This window comes from Musa acuminata, chromosome BXJ1-8, assembly GCF_036884655.1.
Source record: "Musa acuminata AAA Group cultivar baxijiao chromosome BXJ1-8, Cavendish_Baxijiao_AAA, whole genome shotgun sequence".
NCBI classification, from domain to species: Eukaryota; Viridiplantae; Streptophyta; class Magnoliopsida; order Zingiberales; family Musaceae; genus Musa; species Musa acuminata.
Genome location: NC_088334.1, coordinates 41,394,988 through 41,407,609, shown reverse-complemented (window position 1 = coordinate 41,407,609; position 12,622 = coordinate 41,394,988). Strand labels below are relative to the sequence as shown.

Genomic DNA, 12,622 nt, shown 5'->3' with positions numbered 1-12,622 from the left:
TTAATTGGCTTCGGAAATGGATAATTATGAGTTCATGACACTCCCATCATTACCATTGCAGCTAATTGATTGCGTTTTTTGATCAACCCATATATCAAAATGTTCCATGCTGTTGAAAATGTTCTTCGACATATGATCAGAAAAACCTTTGCCAAATTTACTCCAAATTCGAAAGAAATTATGGTTTTCCCCGCAATAGTATATTCCGAAAAAATTCAACTTTACAGTACTAATGGGAAAAAAACTACACATAAAATAAAAGATGAACAACAAAGTTAGAGAGTAAAGACATGTCTAAGTTTCTCATGTTTCAGCAATCAATAACCATGAAATATTTAGGTTGCAGAAGTCTCACATTTACTCTGAAAGTGCATAGCCTATCTTGATCGCGAGTCCAAGATCAACAAGACAGCAAGTGGAAAAAGAAGAATCCAGACCTCTAAAAAATTTATACCACGAGTAGAAGGACCAATTGGGGTTACGGATGGGCGAATGGACTCTAAAAACTCACCATCGGTTGGCTGTTGCAATGACAACATTCTTTCAGTTTCTTGGCAAAACTGAAGCGATAATTCGATGTAATTTTACATGTCAAACAAGAAAGGTTAACAGGAACGCGATTAGAAACTCGGAGGAGACAAACTGCAGTCTCGAAGTCCCGCTAAGCGCGCCTACCGGTCCAAAGGCGCTGGGTGTCGTACCCTCGGTCGAGCTGGTGCTTGACCCTGAGCTGCAATTGCGACCGATGGTTATAAGAAACCACAATAATGTATAACCTTTTTGCAAAATTAACTTAAAAAAAAATTTCCCACATCACTCACCTTCCAGCAAAGATACATGAGCCATGGCCTGCAAACGTATCCAATCGGGTAGAAGAAATGGCAATATTAGGGTTTCGGTCGCAAACGAATGTGAGTTAAACTGAGAATGAAAGAAAGAAAGATACGAGTAATCCAGTCGAAATATGTGCATGCATGTTCCAATGAATAAACTACCTATCGAATTTACATCGAGATGATATATGCTGTCGCTAACTGGAACAGTCTACTCATGATAATCGGAACCATTTTTTAGGACAAAAAGATAGTGATTGCAAAAATAATACAATGATTATAGATAGGTTTTGGTGGAGTCACCAAAACCTATCTATATGAATTCTTGTTTCTGTGAATGCCTCCTTTCGATACCCATTCCAACGGTGTTCAGCCTTCTAATGTGATTCGAAAACATTTATATTCGTATACCCATTTTAAGTGAAAGGAACTTACTGGGATCGGTCGTGGTAATCATGGCTGTGTTACCAAAGTTGCAGCTACCGCCACTCGCTTGAGTTCGGTGGTAGTAGTCATTGTATGCGTAGGAGGCAATAGCTACGAGATTGTCGGCTTCATAGCACGGTTGCCCTTGCTGGATGGCTGTGCAGTTTGCCGAACCAGGTCCACAAGCCCAATCCAACCCTTTCTTCAGCGCATTGGAGTCTGCACTAGAGTTTGCGACACAGAAAACTCCAACCAAACCTGTCGACTCTGCACTAGACTCGGCTAGATGCCCAAATTTCAGAGAGTACACAGCAGTCCCATTTGAAGCAAATATCCCCCAGTTCTTCTCAGAAACAGGGCCAGGTCGGACATCCTCGTTGAACAGCTCATGGACAAATGCGCTAACGGATGAGGTTGGCTGGCTTGGTGTGCCAGAACCATTTAGCACATGGCGGATAAGATTGCTGTTGTAGGCCAATGCATTGTCAATATTGGCTTCTGGCTCGCTGGCTCCACCTAGCGATGGCCACCCCGAGGCCATCACGGTCACCGGAATATTAGAAAAATTGAGTGATTGCATGGAGTAATAAGCAGCATCAATCATCGCGTCAAACATGTTTGTGTACTGGAAATTTGTATTGGGGTCCACAATCTGATTGTTCGGATCTAGCGGCCGGAAAAGAGCATACTCTAGAGGGAAAATGCCCTGTCCCTTGGCGTAAGCATAATAAGGCTGTGCATTTAGCATGAAAGAAGATCCTGTATTCTTCAAGAACTGAAGATACTGATACATTACGGAGTTCCACGATAAGTTGAAGGTGGCTGTCGATGGAGGAAAGTGTTTGGGAATCATGTCCATCGACTGTGGGCTCGAAACTTTGACCTGAAAGTTAAGGTTTGCTGCCACGAGAGCAGATTGGAGGAATTGCATAGCTGGAACAAGAACTAAAGCAGCATTTGGGATGGTTGTGAGGACCTCATTGCCAACAGCGATACAAGTGATGTTCGTCGCAGGAACAAATGCAGCTACATTTTTGTTTATCCAGTTAGCTGCTTCTGATCTAGACTCTCCTATTCGTAGCAGCTGGTCATTGGGGACCCCAACCGTGACCTCTATTCCAGTGTTTGCAAGAGCATTCAGCATTTGGTGGTCAGCATCAAACAAGCGTACGTGTTTAATCTGCTGAGTTTTCAGAATCGACACAATTTCTGCTGCCGATGGCAAGCTGGACATCTGAGTGCCAATATTAATCCCAATAAATGCACCTAAAAATTTGTGAGATCATCAACTCAAAACGTAAGCAGACAGCAGACGAGAGTAGCAGGCTACAAATAGAATGAGAGGAACTTAGAATGCTCTAGTTCGAAAAACAAATGCAATAATTCTAAAAGCTTGAAGAATTGCAGAGAAAAACAGAATGTCATCAACATGAAGTGAATAAAATTAGGTTTTCTATGTAGTTGTCTCCTATACACTTGACTAATTGACATAAAGAAGATATTTTGATTTTGGAAAAATAATAACATGAGCTACCAAATGCTGATTTAATTTTTTTTTTTTTTTCGAAAGTGACCATACAACCTCCATAAGACGAACATTTATGGAAATAAAACATTAAGCACAAAGAATTCTCACCAAAGAAACACAGAATTCATATCTTTGCAAACCAATAAGGAAACACCAAGAACTTCCATGTAGAATCAATCAAGAGAAACAAACCAAAATGACCCTGAAATGCATGCAATCTTGTTCGAGTAGACGTCAAATGATCTAAAATCTAGGACTTCAAAAGTGTTTGCAAAACTATTCTGAACTAAAATCAAATGTTGCTCACAATTCACAAAGTAGAGTTGGAAGTCTAATACCTGATGCACTTGAGAACAGAAAAATAAGAAGGAACACGATTTTCTCCCATTTTCCAGTACGCATCTGGCTAAACAAACTTCACAATTCGTACTCCGATGATGATTGCCACTTCAACAACCAAATTCAATATTTTAGTAAGGTCCACAAATAGGATGATGAGAAACAGAGAAAATGGCAAATTGTTGTGGCAGATTAGATACAAATCCTCTTTCACGAATTTGCAGCTCAGAGAATACACAGTATACAAATTTAGTGTCAAGATTTCAAGTATAATAACAAAGGAACTAATCAATTATAAGTTCATGGACAAATTTTGGCGGTGAGGTGGATGTCAAGAACAATAATATGCTCTCACAAGATTCGAAACATGTGCAAAGAATCCAGAAGCCGAGCTCCTCATCATACTGAGGTATCTGAACTGATGTTTCTTTATGCCTCCAAAACACACACATCTCATCCGAGTCATAAAAGAAAAAGAATGTTGGAAACTAAAATTGACTGCTACCTACAAGATAAATCTTACCATTTTCCTGATCCGATTACTATCGATTTCTCTTAGGGTGATTTCTACCTATAGACACACATCTCATTCGAGTCAAAAAAGAAAAAAGAATGTTGGAAACTAAAATTGACTGCTAACTACAAGATAAATCTTACCATTTTCCTGATCCAAATACCTATAGGGTGATTTCTACCAATGGATTTCTTTTAGGGCGATTTCTACCTACAGATATGAATCCACAAATCCAACCATACCAGCAGTGCCTCATTTTTAAGAACAAAAAACCTCAAGGCAAGCTAAAGCATTCGTACAATCTGCCTCTTTAACTCCCGGAGACAAACATAGCTAGTTCCTCCCAGCCAAGCAATCTCACGAGACAATCTACAATAGTTGATGCTTCAAATCATATAGCACAAAATGGAAAGCAATCAGTTCAACCGAGATTTTTATTACTTTGAGTGCCTTGAAGAAACAGAAGATCAGAGAAATGAGGGAGCAAAGCATTATCTAATTGACAGTGAACTTTGGGTTGATCTCCAACTTCCAACAAAATAAAAGTTAAAAGTACAGATCTAAACCTACCAATGACAGATATCTCATTTCCACTAAAACCATCAAGCATATCAGAAACTTGAGGGACAAAAAAATAAGAGAGAGAAAAATCATAAGCAAGTAAAAAAAACAAAAAGGCTGAGAAAGAAATAGCACCTGTTTCGACAACTCGAGAGCTCAAGAAGTGTGTGTCTGTTCTAGCTCAACAACCCTCCCAAAAAGAAGGAAAAGAGAGGAAAAAGGCCTTTTTAAGCCCTTATATGAAGAAGAAGAAGAAGAAAAAAGAGTTCTTTGGAGTAAAGGAAAAAACAATAAAAAAAGAGGAGGAAGAAGACAAAAGGCTATGGGTGCGCTACAGCCAAGCAGAAAACAGAGAGAGAGAGAGAGAGACTGCTATCAAAGAGCTTTTATGGGAGTGGTAAAGGCGGAGACAGCATGTGCAGTTTAGAAGATCTATGGGGAATCCAAAGAGGGTTCTGGGTTTTACTCTTCTTTATTTATCTCGACACCTCTCTCCGAGAACCTCATGCATGCCGTCCGGTGGCAGAGAGAGAGAGCAGCAGCTGCAGCAACAGTTACCATTACAATAATTAGCTCGGAGCAGTGAAAGAACACATACAGGTAGGTTGCTTTAAATCTATTCTTTGGTTAAGAGTAAAGGGAGATTGGTGGTGAGCTTCTTGGCCACACAGTGCCTGCTATTAAATGGCATCTTCCTCCAAAGCAAGTTCAGAAGCTATTCAAGGGTCACCTCCCACACATCCTCATCATCATTATTCCCCAGGAACACCTCCACACACACCATTTCAATGGTTGATCGGATCTCATTGTCCGAGAAAAGCCAAACCCAAGAGTTTAATACTTTTGACTTGAGTTCATCGTTCAACGAAGAATGATACATTGATGCTCCCATTCCATTCACTCTCACAACTCAGCTCATCTCAAGTTGGATGGTGGTGAAGCACAAGTGCATCACACGTTGCAAGATTTCGCCGACTGCCAACGTGCATAACTTCACTCTCTCTCTCTCTCTAAGTTTCTGTATCATAGCCATAACTTGATACCATCCATAATAATATATCATGAGTAGGATATGAGATTGCATGGACACATCATAGCATTATGACTTCACCAACCTTTCCGGATCGTTGAACGTACCAATTACGTTGGATTGATTGAACATGGTAATATTTTTAGGTTCACCTGTAAGGAATTATTACGAAGACAATCCGATCCAATCTGATCAGAGTAGGTTCGATCAATTCTGTCACGAAGCAGAATTTTCGACCCTGAGATATTATTATTATTTTTTGGGGGGGACCAGAGACGATGGCTTTTTCAGTGAATTTTAGAATTGGATCCTTTCTTTTCTTTCTGTTGTTCGCATTCAAACTCCTCGAGCGTCTCTCTCTGGACTTGTACTTCATTAGGAGTCACTGTCTACAAATCTCGAGCGACCTTTCCAGTGGGCGATGAGGGATGGGGCCAGCAGCTCCGGAGTGGGCCCGGTCGCTGGTCCCAGCCTAACAGGTCAGTGTAAGTCGTGTGGAAATTTCATGGCTGGACCCAGATTTTTACCCTGCCTTGGGACATGGTGTCCCAGAGAACACAACCTCAAGAATCGTCGGGGTTTAGCTGGTTGTGGTGGTGGTGGTTCACATGTCGCTGCCTTGCTGCTTTTTCCTGGGTGGGGAAGAAGATGTCAAGTTTGACAGCTTAAAAGGAGGGCTCCTCGGTACACACACCCCATGCCCTTCTCTTTTAGATCGGACCAAAGCTTTTCTTCCTGTTGTGCATAGTTCTTTTTACCTTTTTTGATTTAAATTTGATAAAAAGGGACGCTCTGAAATTAAAAAAAAAAGATAATTTATTTGCAGAAGAAATTGGCGTTTATTGTTCTCTTACATGTAATTTACAGGGCAATTGAGCGGGTATTAATTAATTAGGGTGACGTGTAACAAAACAAACAATGTGTTGGGCCTCTTCCTCTTTGTTGTCTTCCTAACTTCCGAGCCACAGATCCTAACCTAATGTGCATGTCATCGTGTCCGAATGAAGCGCATGATTCTACACAAGGCAAGAAGAGAACAGGGCACAGAGGGACCTAAAAACAGAGGAGGTCATGCTCTTCTTCCTTACCAACTGAGATCATCATCACCAACTTTTTGGTTGATGTTTTGAACTTGGAGAGGTTTGTTTGTATCATTGGCAACCAGTGCACATTATTTCGAAAAGATAGCAAGCGATTGAATTAGGAGGAGACATCAGCTTCACCCAACCAGATCAACTCGGGCTGAAAGATTCACCTGATTCAAACCTATCCAGTCTTAAGTTTTTGAGTTCTCATCTTGAAGTGTTTTTGAGGCTGCTCACTTCACATGTAAAAATTAAATTGATTTCGTGGATACCGCCGCAAAATGAAGGACTGTGACCTGCATCATGGAAACTTTCTGCTGGAAGTCTGCGAGGTAATAGCATCAGTTGACAAACATGACAAGGTCAGCATTCTGATTATGTCAGGAACAGGCAGATAATGGGCAGAAGTAAATTACCAAAAATATATTCATTAGAAAAGTGTCTGTTTTGAGATTAAAGAAAAAAAATTCATCGTCAATACCATTTTAATTACCATATTCAAGAATTTCTGTTAAGAAAATAATGACCATATCATTTGAAAGAAGAAGAAAGAAAGAACAACGAAAGAATTCAAAATCTATTAAACTCAAGTTCACGTAACTGAGGTATCAGTCTCAGGAAAGTTCTCTCTCAACTTCTGGTGGTCTAGTGAAAAATTGTGCTATGAACATTTAGGAATATTGCTTATGGTGGGAGAGAAAAAAAAATATATATCAGAAATCAGAAGCGAGCACATACGTTTCATGGTGTATGCCGCTCGACAAATGATTGAATCAAGGGATTCACGAGATCTGGAGCTTCATCCTGCAAAGAAAAAAATGGTTGTCAAGGAGGATGTTGTCAACAGACTTAAATTCAGTGCAACAGAAAGTCGATGAAGAACCTGTGGGCAGTGGCCAACATCGGGGAGGATGACAAAATCCTCTACTACACCAAACTCCGCATACAGTTTTCCAAGTTCAACAGGCTCCCATGGGTCCTTGTCACCCCACGCAACCAAAACCGGACACTGAAGGAAACGAAACAATACGAGAAAATTATAGTGGTTACGCATTATCAAAAATGACGTGCAGGAAAAAAAGGATACATTGTACAGTGAGAACCTCTTCACTGACCTTCACTTTTGGAAGCAATTCTTCAGGAAGAGGACCACCTGAATAGCAGATGAACTCGAGGAATACATCAGCTGCACCAGGTTCAAGTCCTGGCTGCAGGATAATCTGAACTAGTTCATCTGTCACCATCGATGTGTCATGATAACACTGAAAAGAATCTAGTTAGAACCACTAAAAGAAGACCACCTGCAGATATAGAAACTGCCAAATATAACCTATGAAAAATAGCTAGGATATTTAAATTTTAAAGATTACTGCATCACAAAGGACACCAACTATCAATTTAAGTATGTTTATCAGGGAACAAAGAATATTAGACAAAGACAATAGAGATAATATCTTTATGTTCTCTTTGTATCTCACATATATATAAATATACATACATACATACATAAATATACATACATACATACATATATATATATATATATATATATACATACATATATATACATATATATATATATATATATATATATATAGAAAGAGAGAGAGAGAGAGAGTCCTAACAAAAGGATCTAGGCCTCAATCCTGACACCTCATGATTAATTGAGGCTTCAGCCTGAAAGTCTATTTGTCGAATATGATCTGCAATGTTTAAATATTAAAACATTTATATTTAAAAGTCATATAACTGGATACATCTTTGGTGTTCATCAAACTAACACAAAATGAATTGTATAAGAAACTAAGCCAATTTAATTAATGATTGAAATGATTGATTCAGATCTAGCTATTATTAGATGAATGAATATATGTAGAAATCCTACTTGTTCTGATACTTCTATACTTTCAACCAAATTAAGATACTTTATGCCATTAGAATTAATTATTTTTTCCTTCACTTGATGCATATGTTCTAGATTGTACAAAACCTATAGGTCATCTTAACAGAGCTAATATTCAATTTACAAATTCCATGATTGGTTTTGAGTTTATAGGATTGAGACTCAATTCTACCATTACAATTCTAGTACAACTCTATCTCTCTCTATGTGTGTATGTATATATAGAGTTAAATCATCTATCAGGCATGTCGAAATGACACGACTAGCTCTATACAACACATTCCCCCAATGCTAAACTGACAAAGTTGACCTTATATTGGGTTTGCTCAACTCTGACCAAACCAACAATCACGAGATAAATGCCACGATGGTGTTTTTTAGGTTGACAATGAGTTAGCTCAAGTTAACAAGAGTCAAATTACTTGGGGAGATGTTGGAAATTTTTTCCTAAAGTACAGTTCAATTGGTTTTAAAAAGGTACAATGCACAGATGATGGCATCCCAATTTACCTCTTTAATCACACTTGAGTATCTCAACCTATCTGTCAAAGAATGGGACGGTATTGTGGTGCATGAAGGAATGGAATTAGGCATGGCAGAAATGGAGGCATTACAGGCTGCTAAGCACTAAAAGTTTGCCTTCTCCATGACCCAGAAACGGAATGCTTGAAGAGCAAAGTTAGTGAAATGCTCTATTCTGTTTTTCGAGAAAAAGTTACTATTTAAGCTGCTGGTTTAATGATATTCAAACTTCAAAGTATTACATTTTTGCTGTATGTGATGCCAGAAAAAGAAATAACAAATTTGTGCCTATTATGTTTTAGAATTCATGTATCTAGCTTAACAATATTAGAACCAAAAATAGAAAACTTAATCATGGTAATAAAATTTAATGTTGTTTAAGATGGACATTAATGTAATGTGAAGTTCTGTCTGAAAAGATCACCTGGCAAAGAATGCTTCTAACAGAGTCTGGCGTGGCAACTGCCTTGAAGAAAAGCTTTCCAACAGCTGTATTCCTATGTCAATAAAATCTCCAATCTTTGAGAGTGATCATGGATCCATGACAAGAAAGAATGAGATTGTTCATGGGCACAAGTATCTACCTCAAAAGGCTCTGAAATGACCTTATAAAAGGTCTTCCATACCAAGGCTGCTTCGTTATATGGAGCAATCTTAAGGAAATATTCAGTAGAATGATACCCTTGCAGATCTGAGGCTGCATAACAGCTGCCTGAAGGCCAACAACTCCTGTGAATATATTTAGCATATAAATAAATTACTAAGATTGGAAATCTCTCCTTCCAAAGGTCCAGCAGGCTATCAAGAAGTATCCATTCTACACCCTTCACCAATATTTTCTAATTCCATCTATATGCCATCCACACGTGAGGGAAAGATTTAAGATTATAATATCATATATCATTCTTATCTATCAGCTTAAGTATATAGATGGAATGGCATCAATTAAAAATTTAAGAAAGATTTCCAAAAAAGATTCTGAAAAGTATTGTAATTGTCTAGTATTTCCACAAAGAAAAATATTGCAGGAAAATCATGAAGAAATGCAAAAAGGAAAAAAAAAATACAACATAACCTCTTTTTGTGGTGCTGCATCAGACTGTAATCACTGATATCAAATAATGATTGCCAAAGACTGATGGACTTAAGACTCACCCCCAATGGAGTTACATATAAAGAATGCTTGATCTTTGACCACATCAGCACAAAAATCATTCAGCTGATCTGCCCATGTCTCAAATGTATAGAAGGAATTCACACCAATCTCACGTGGATTTGGCTTATCAGAATAACCATAACCAATTAGATCAATTGAATAAACTCTATTTGATTTTGCAAGGACAGAAATATTTTTTCTCCAGTGGTCACTGCAAAAGGAGACTCACATCAACAATTTTATCTGAAGACATTGTATTCAAAAGCAGAAAGATAGTTCGAAAATCCAATCAATTTTTTAATGCTTCTAAAATAGCTAAACTTAATATAAATTATAGAATGATTCAATAACAGAGGTGAGCATGAGGCAATCCTGCACATGTATGTCATTGCACATAGAAATCGATGTTGCTCAATTGAACTCAACAATGGCAAATATTATATTATGTTTCATCACTTCCAACCTGCAAAACCAATAAATTTAAATATCCACAAATGAAACAGAGTCCTTTTCTTGGCTATTTTGAAATGGCTCCATTAATATCAGTTGTTTCTATTTGATCTTGTTAATTAACCAAATTAAACTTAGGTTTCTATTGATCCTCTATATCGGAACTAGTTTATGAAAACTGAAAAAAAAAAAAATCTCTTCACCTCTTTGTTGTCATTATCAAGCCATTTCTTATTGGATGTACTAAATCTCTTAAGTATGCCATGCAAGATGAAACTACAAACCTTCCATGAACTTGATTATTTCATTTTTGGTGATTCTGGTGCTACTGAATATCCACCTTTATGTAACTAGTCTGCGTAATAAAGTACAATGTCTCCATTTATAGAGATGTTGCATGGAGGTCTACTCACAAAAGATATTTCCTTTATGGCTCAAGATCTACAAATCCTGTCTTGAGATACATCATCCTCATTTTATGTGAGGTGGCGGATATGGTTGCTCATAGCAGAAATTAATCGAACACAATCTTGTAAAATGTCAATGTTCACTTAATCTGTAGGAATGCGGAAGATGAGAGAGAGAGAGAGAGAGAGGGGGGGGGGGGGGGGTGTTGTAGAGCCCATAGTAGCAGGCTATGCATCATCATATGCATGCAGTCACGTGAGCTCACAAAGATAGATGTGTACAGCATACATATCAAACATGACAAATGCATATACAAGAATCCATATAGGATTCGTAAGCTTCTGCAGGTGCAAAAGAATTAAATTTTAACATGGAAAATGAAACAAGCAGTGGATACATCAAGAAGACCATGGAGCTCGAGTGAAAAATTTTACAATCTGAGACAATAATTTATCATGTGATCATTGTCTAAAGCAATATGTGCACAAAAATACCTATGGCATCTAGTTGTCTGCAAACGGAAACCAAATCATATATGATATACACCTGTTTGCCCCAAAACCATGAATTAGAACTAATGATGGGCCTGTATCTCCAGCAGACTGATAACGAACACGATAACCTCGCCAATTCCACATTCTGTAAGACAGAAGATAATGAAAATCAGACATCATAGATAAACAACAAATTTATGCTTGCGAGCTGTTCCCACTGTTCTTTTATACTTTTTTCTTCAAAGAACTTGGATGAAACCAAGCCGTAAAAAAGAAAACATGTATAGACAGGTCAGTAATATATTTTTTTCTAAATCTTTATAGACAGGTAGAGACATCATAACCTGTGTTATATTTGCACAATATTTAGGAATGTTTGACAGTTACAGAGAGAATTTGATTTACCAGTCCTTCATTTTTCTTCTTTATAAATTTCAAGCAAGTATGTACGTCCAACACGCAAAAGAAAGAAAAAATCAGTAGACACGAGGATTTTCCTGTGTCAAAAATGAATATTAATAAGTCGTTGATGTCCTTACACACGCCGGCAACAATTTTTTTTCCTTGAGATTCCCTCAAACAGGGCAAATCAAGAAGACTGTAACCAACATGATTCAACCTTTAACCTGAGATACTCTCACATTGTCATGGGACAAACTGAGACACAACCGGACACACCCAAGTGCAATGTTGTCAACAAATTATTATTCAATCAAATGGTTATAACTAAAGGTTAACCTCAAAATCCCCGGAAAACACATACAGCAGTAGTAGTTAGGGGGAATTATAAAAGCATGTTCATGCTTTGAAATCTACAAGCATAATTGAGGTGCACAATATATTCCTATAAAAAAGGAAATTACATCTTTGTTCATCCAACATCAGTTGATAAAAAACAAAACCAAAGAATAAAGGAATTCAAGAAGGAATTACCCGGTGCGAACTTCGGGTTCTTGGGCGGTGGCAGCGGCAACCACGAGATCAGACGGTCGCTTCGCTGAGCCGATCTCTTTCGGCGAATCCGTTAAGCAGCGAATGTGGCGGTACCCAATTGGACCGAACCGAGGGGAGGCGAGACGTTTCGGCATCGAGATGGCTTTCATGCGGCCGGAGTCGAGGCTAGCTCCGCGGTTGCGACGAGGACGAGGACGGGAATTGGAGACGGGTAGGGAAGGAGAGCCGAGGCTCGCCATGATCGTGTCGCCCTTCTCTCTCTCTCTCTCTCTCTCTCTCTCTCGTTTCGGGTTTGGAGCGACCGAAGGTGGGAAAGACGCTTGGCGTTCCGAGCAGCACGGAATAATAGCTTGAGATTTGCTGCTTGACGCAGAACAGCAAGCGCGATCATGGACGGGTCAAAAAAGCATCAAAATTCG

General features: G+C 38.6%; 2 protein-coding genes across 5 annotated transcripts; both read right to left on the bottom strand.

Annotated features, from left to right (window-relative positions):
- Nucleotides 1–336: 336 nt before the first annotated feature.
- On the bottom strand, nt 337–4,568 carry LOC135587865 (glucan endo-1,3-beta-glucosidase 4-like). 2 transcript variants are annotated; one of them, XM_065079688.1, is made up of 5 exons: nt 4,337–4,568; nt 3,126–3,234; nt 1,269–2,525; nt 822–849; nt 337–730 (listed from the first exon to the last, which is right to left on the bottom strand). In XM_065079688.1, the coding sequence occupies exons 2-5, from the start codon at nt 3,187–3,189 to the stop codon at nt 592–594; spliced, it is 1,488 nt and encodes a 495-aa protein (XP_064935760.1). In that variant the 5' UTR covers nt 3,190–3,234; nt 4,337–4,568; the 3' UTR covers nt 337–591. The 2 variants fall into 2 exon arrangements, 1 of the variants encoding a protein (XP_064935760.1); XR_010475984.1 differs by having other exon boundaries at nt 690–730; nt 822–921; nt 4,337–4,474.
- A 1,717-nt stretch (nt 4,569–6,285) lies between these two features.
- On the bottom strand, nt 6,286–12,512 carry LOC103994647 (pheophytinase, chloroplastic). 3 transcript variants are annotated; one of them, XM_018829969.2, is made up of 9 exons: nt 12,183–12,512; nt 11,302–11,394; nt 9,897–10,108; nt 9,326–9,470; nt 9,166–9,238; nt 7,432–7,578; nt 7,200–7,325; nt 7,055–7,120; nt 6,286–6,641 (listed from the first exon to the last, which is right to left on the bottom strand). In XM_018829969.2, exons 1-8 carry the CDS (start codon nt 12,440–12,442, stop codon nt 7,058–7,060), a joined length of 1,119 nt encoding a protein of 372 aa, XP_018685514.2. In that variant the 5' UTR covers nt 12,443–12,512; the 3' UTR covers nt 6,286–6,641; nt 7,055–7,057. The 3 variants fall into 3 exon arrangements, with proteins under 3 accessions (XP_018685514.2, XP_064935759.1, XP_009413317.2); XM_065079687.1 differs by having other exon boundaries at nt 6,286–6,612; XM_009415042.3 differs by lacking the exon at nt 6,286–6,641 and having other exon boundaries at nt 6,872–7,120.
- Nucleotides 12,513–12,622: the final 110 nt, after the last annotated feature.

Bases quoted from the DNA above. Each gene is read 5' to 3' on its own strand.
- LOC135587865 (XM_065079688.1), bottom strand. From the start codon at position 3,189: ATGCGTACTGGAAAATGGGAGAAAATCGTGTTCCTTCTTATTTTTCTG. The intron at 2,526-3,125 runs GTATTAGACTTC...ACAAATTTTTAG, and splicing joins TCTGTTCTCAAGTGCATCAG to GTGCATTTATTGGGATTAAT. The intron at 731-821 runs GTGAGTGATGTG...TCGCAATTGCAG, and splicing joins TCATGTATCTTTGCTGGAAG to CTCAGGGTCAAGCACCAGCT.
- LOC103994647 (XM_018829969.2), bottom strand. From the start codon at position 12,442: ATGGCGAGCCTCGGCTCTCCTTCCCTACCCGTCTCCAATTCCCGTCCT. The intron at 11,395-12,182 runs GTAATTCCTTCT...TCTGTCTTACAG, and splicing joins GAACCCGAAGTTCGCACCGG to AATGTGGAATTGGCGAGGTT. The intron at 9,471-9,896 runs GTGAGTCTTAAG...ATATATTCACAG, and splicing joins TATATGTAACTCCATTGGGG to GAGTTGTTGGCCTTCAGGCA.